Raw genomic sequence first — 2,368 nt, 5'->3', positions numbered from 1 at the left:
TATTTGCAGTATTTCTCGGCTCAAGGGAGGAGCGAAGGGCATGCAGGAGGTTCTGCTGCTGATCTCTCCCTCCTCCTTGTCCGTCACAACCTATACAGGTCTCCTCCTCCCTCATTCCTGCTCTCGTCTCCAACACCGCCTCCAATGCTGTGGCATGGGAAGTTGGCGCCAAGGTAAAGGAAAAAATAGGGCAGGGGCAGGGGGGCGGCAGGAGGAGGAGGAGGAGGAGGAGGAGGAGTATTGGTCAGAGTGGGTAGTGTAGAGGAGGTCGTCTCACTGCATTTGCTTCAGGGGCCAAGCTATAGCGTCGTGTCAGCATGTGCAACAGGTTACCAGCAAGACAAAGGAGGAGAGGAAGGGGATGGGAGGAGGAGATTGTGTTGTTGCTTGTGAAAGAGAGGAGGATGGAAATGATGATCTTTACGACAGGGACTCATGCTCTCGGAGACGCCCTGCACTTCTTGCAGAGCGGGAAGGTGGGGAGGGAGAAGAAGGAGGGGGATGACTGGTGATAATCGCGAGAGCAGGCAGATGTAATGCTTGCCGGCGGATCGGAATGCTCACTTACTCCCCTCGGTACCTAACTGCTGTTCCTTTCCTCTACCTGCTCCTCCGCGCTTCTTTCGTTTTCTTCCTGTCCCACCCGTTGGCATTCAGACTCTCGTTCTCCTCTCTTCTGTCCTCCTTTCCCTCTCGTTGCCCACCTTTGCTCGTGGCCTTGACGTTGAACCCTCAGCCTTTGCGGGCTTTGCTGCTCTCCGTGCCATGACTACAAGGTAGAGGAGGATAGGGAAGGAGGAGCGCACAACGAAAGAGGAGGAGGAAGAGGAAGAGGAAGAGGAAGAGGAAGAGGAAGAAGAAGAGAAAAGTCTGACGGAGGAGGCAGCTTCAACGAGGACCCGCTGGCAGCGTCTCGTCCCTTCGACAAGAAGTAGGTGAAGCTGAACGAGCTTGTGGGCTAAGCGGGAGGTGCAGGAGGGATGGGTTCGTCATGGGAGAGGGGGCTGGTGTCCTGCTCCTTGAGACTGAAGAGGTTTGCTCCTTCTCTTTCTTCCTTCCTCCTCCTCTACATCGTCATCGGCATTGCCACCACCACCACCACCACCACCACCACCACCATCATCAGCAGCAGCAGCAGCAACCCTGAACTCTTCTCTTCCATCCCATCCCTCCCTCTCCTCTCTTTGTCCTCTCCATGTCTCTACGAGTGACATCCTATGCAGCATGCTCTTGCTCGAGGAGCTGAGATCTACTGCGAATTTGCCGGGTGAGTCCTGAAGCTCCTCAACCACCCCAACCTCCTCCTCAACCTCTTTCTCCTCCTCTTCCTCCTCCTCTCGCCTTGTTCTCTCACTCCGTCTTCTCCTCTTCTCTCCTCCTCTCTCGCTGGGACCTTATACTCATCCTCAGCTACGGAGCCTCTTGCGACGCCTATCACATCACTGCTCCTCATCCCGAGGGTCGAGGACTCGCCGCCGCCATCTCGATGGCGCTGCGATCGGGTGAGTTGCAAAGAGGAGAGACGGGAAGAGAGAAAGAGATGGCGATTGGGAGGAGGACGAGAGGGGTTTTCATGGGGAGAGGAAAAAGAGGGAAAAGGGGTAAGGAGTTGCGGTAGGGGACAGGAGGGAGGAGGAGGGGAGAGGGAAGATCACGATTGAACGGGAGCAGGAGAAGTAAAGCCGGAGGAGGTTGACTACATCAACGCTCACGGTACCTCAACGCCTTACAACGACAAGTTTGAGACAAGTATGCCACTATCCTCCTCCTCCCTCTTCTCCTCCATGTCCTCCATGTCCTCCATGTCCTCCTACTCTATCTGTTCCATCTTCTCCTCCTCAACTACTTTTCCTTCATCTCCTCCTCCTCCATCTCCTCTTTCTCCTCCTCTCTCCTTCCTTCTCAAGTGACGGGCTCTCAGTGGCGATCAAGAAGGCGCTGGGCGAGCATGCATACAAGACTCGCATCTCTTCCACCAAGAGCATGATTGGACACTGTCTCGGTGACCTTCTGCATCCCCTCCTGCTGCTTCTCCTCCTTCATCATCTCCTTCCTCCTTTCTACATCTTTTGCTTTCTTCCTGCCATGCACACATTCCGACGTTTCCCTCCTATTTCTCCTCCTTGCCCTGATTCTTCTTCCTCCTCATCCTCGCTCGACCTCCTCCTCCTCGCCCTACCTCCTTCTCCTCGCTCTACCTCCTTCTCCTCGCTCTACCTCCTTCTTCTCGCTCTACCTCCTCCTCCTACTCCTCCTCCTCCTCGCTCTACCTCCTCGCTCTACCTCCTCCTCCTCCTCCTCCTCGCTGTTTCTGCTTCTTCTGCTCCTCTTTGTTCGTCTTTTTCTGCTTCTTCTGCTCCTCTTTGTT

General features: G+C 55.1%; 1 protein-coding gene across 1 annotated transcript in view; it reads left to right on the top strand.

Annotated features, from left to right (window-relative positions):
* GUITHDRAFT_148828 (condensing enzyme) overlaps nucleotides 1–1,271 on the top strand; it is a gene marked incomplete at both ends in the record, with an annotated part of 2,577 nt that extends 1,306 nt beyond the window's left edge. Inside the window, 5 exons of the mRNA XM_005819061.1 lie at nucleotides 99–173; nucleotides 292–328; nucleotides 430–508; nucleotides 737–776; nucleotides 1,224–1,271. Coding sequence (XP_005819118.1) covers nucleotides 99–173; nucleotides 292–328; nucleotides 430–508; nucleotides 737–776; nucleotides 1,224–1,271 — 279 coding nt within the window. The remainder of the gene's footprint in view (nucleotides 1–98; nucleotides 174–291; nucleotides 329–429; nucleotides 509–736; nucleotides 777–1,223) is intronic.
* Between the last annotated feature and the right edge of the window lie 1,097 nt (nucleotides 1,272–2,368).

This window comes from Guillardia theta (genome assembly GCF_000315625.1).
Source record: "Guillardia theta CCMP2712 unplaced genomic scaffold GUITHscaffold_247, whole genome shotgun sequence".
Classification (NCBI taxonomy): Eukaryota; class Cryptophyceae; order Pyrenomonadales; family Geminigeraceae; genus Guillardia; species Guillardia theta.
Note: the sequence above shows the minus strand (reverse complement) of the source record. Positions and strands in the feature narration are given on the sequence as shown.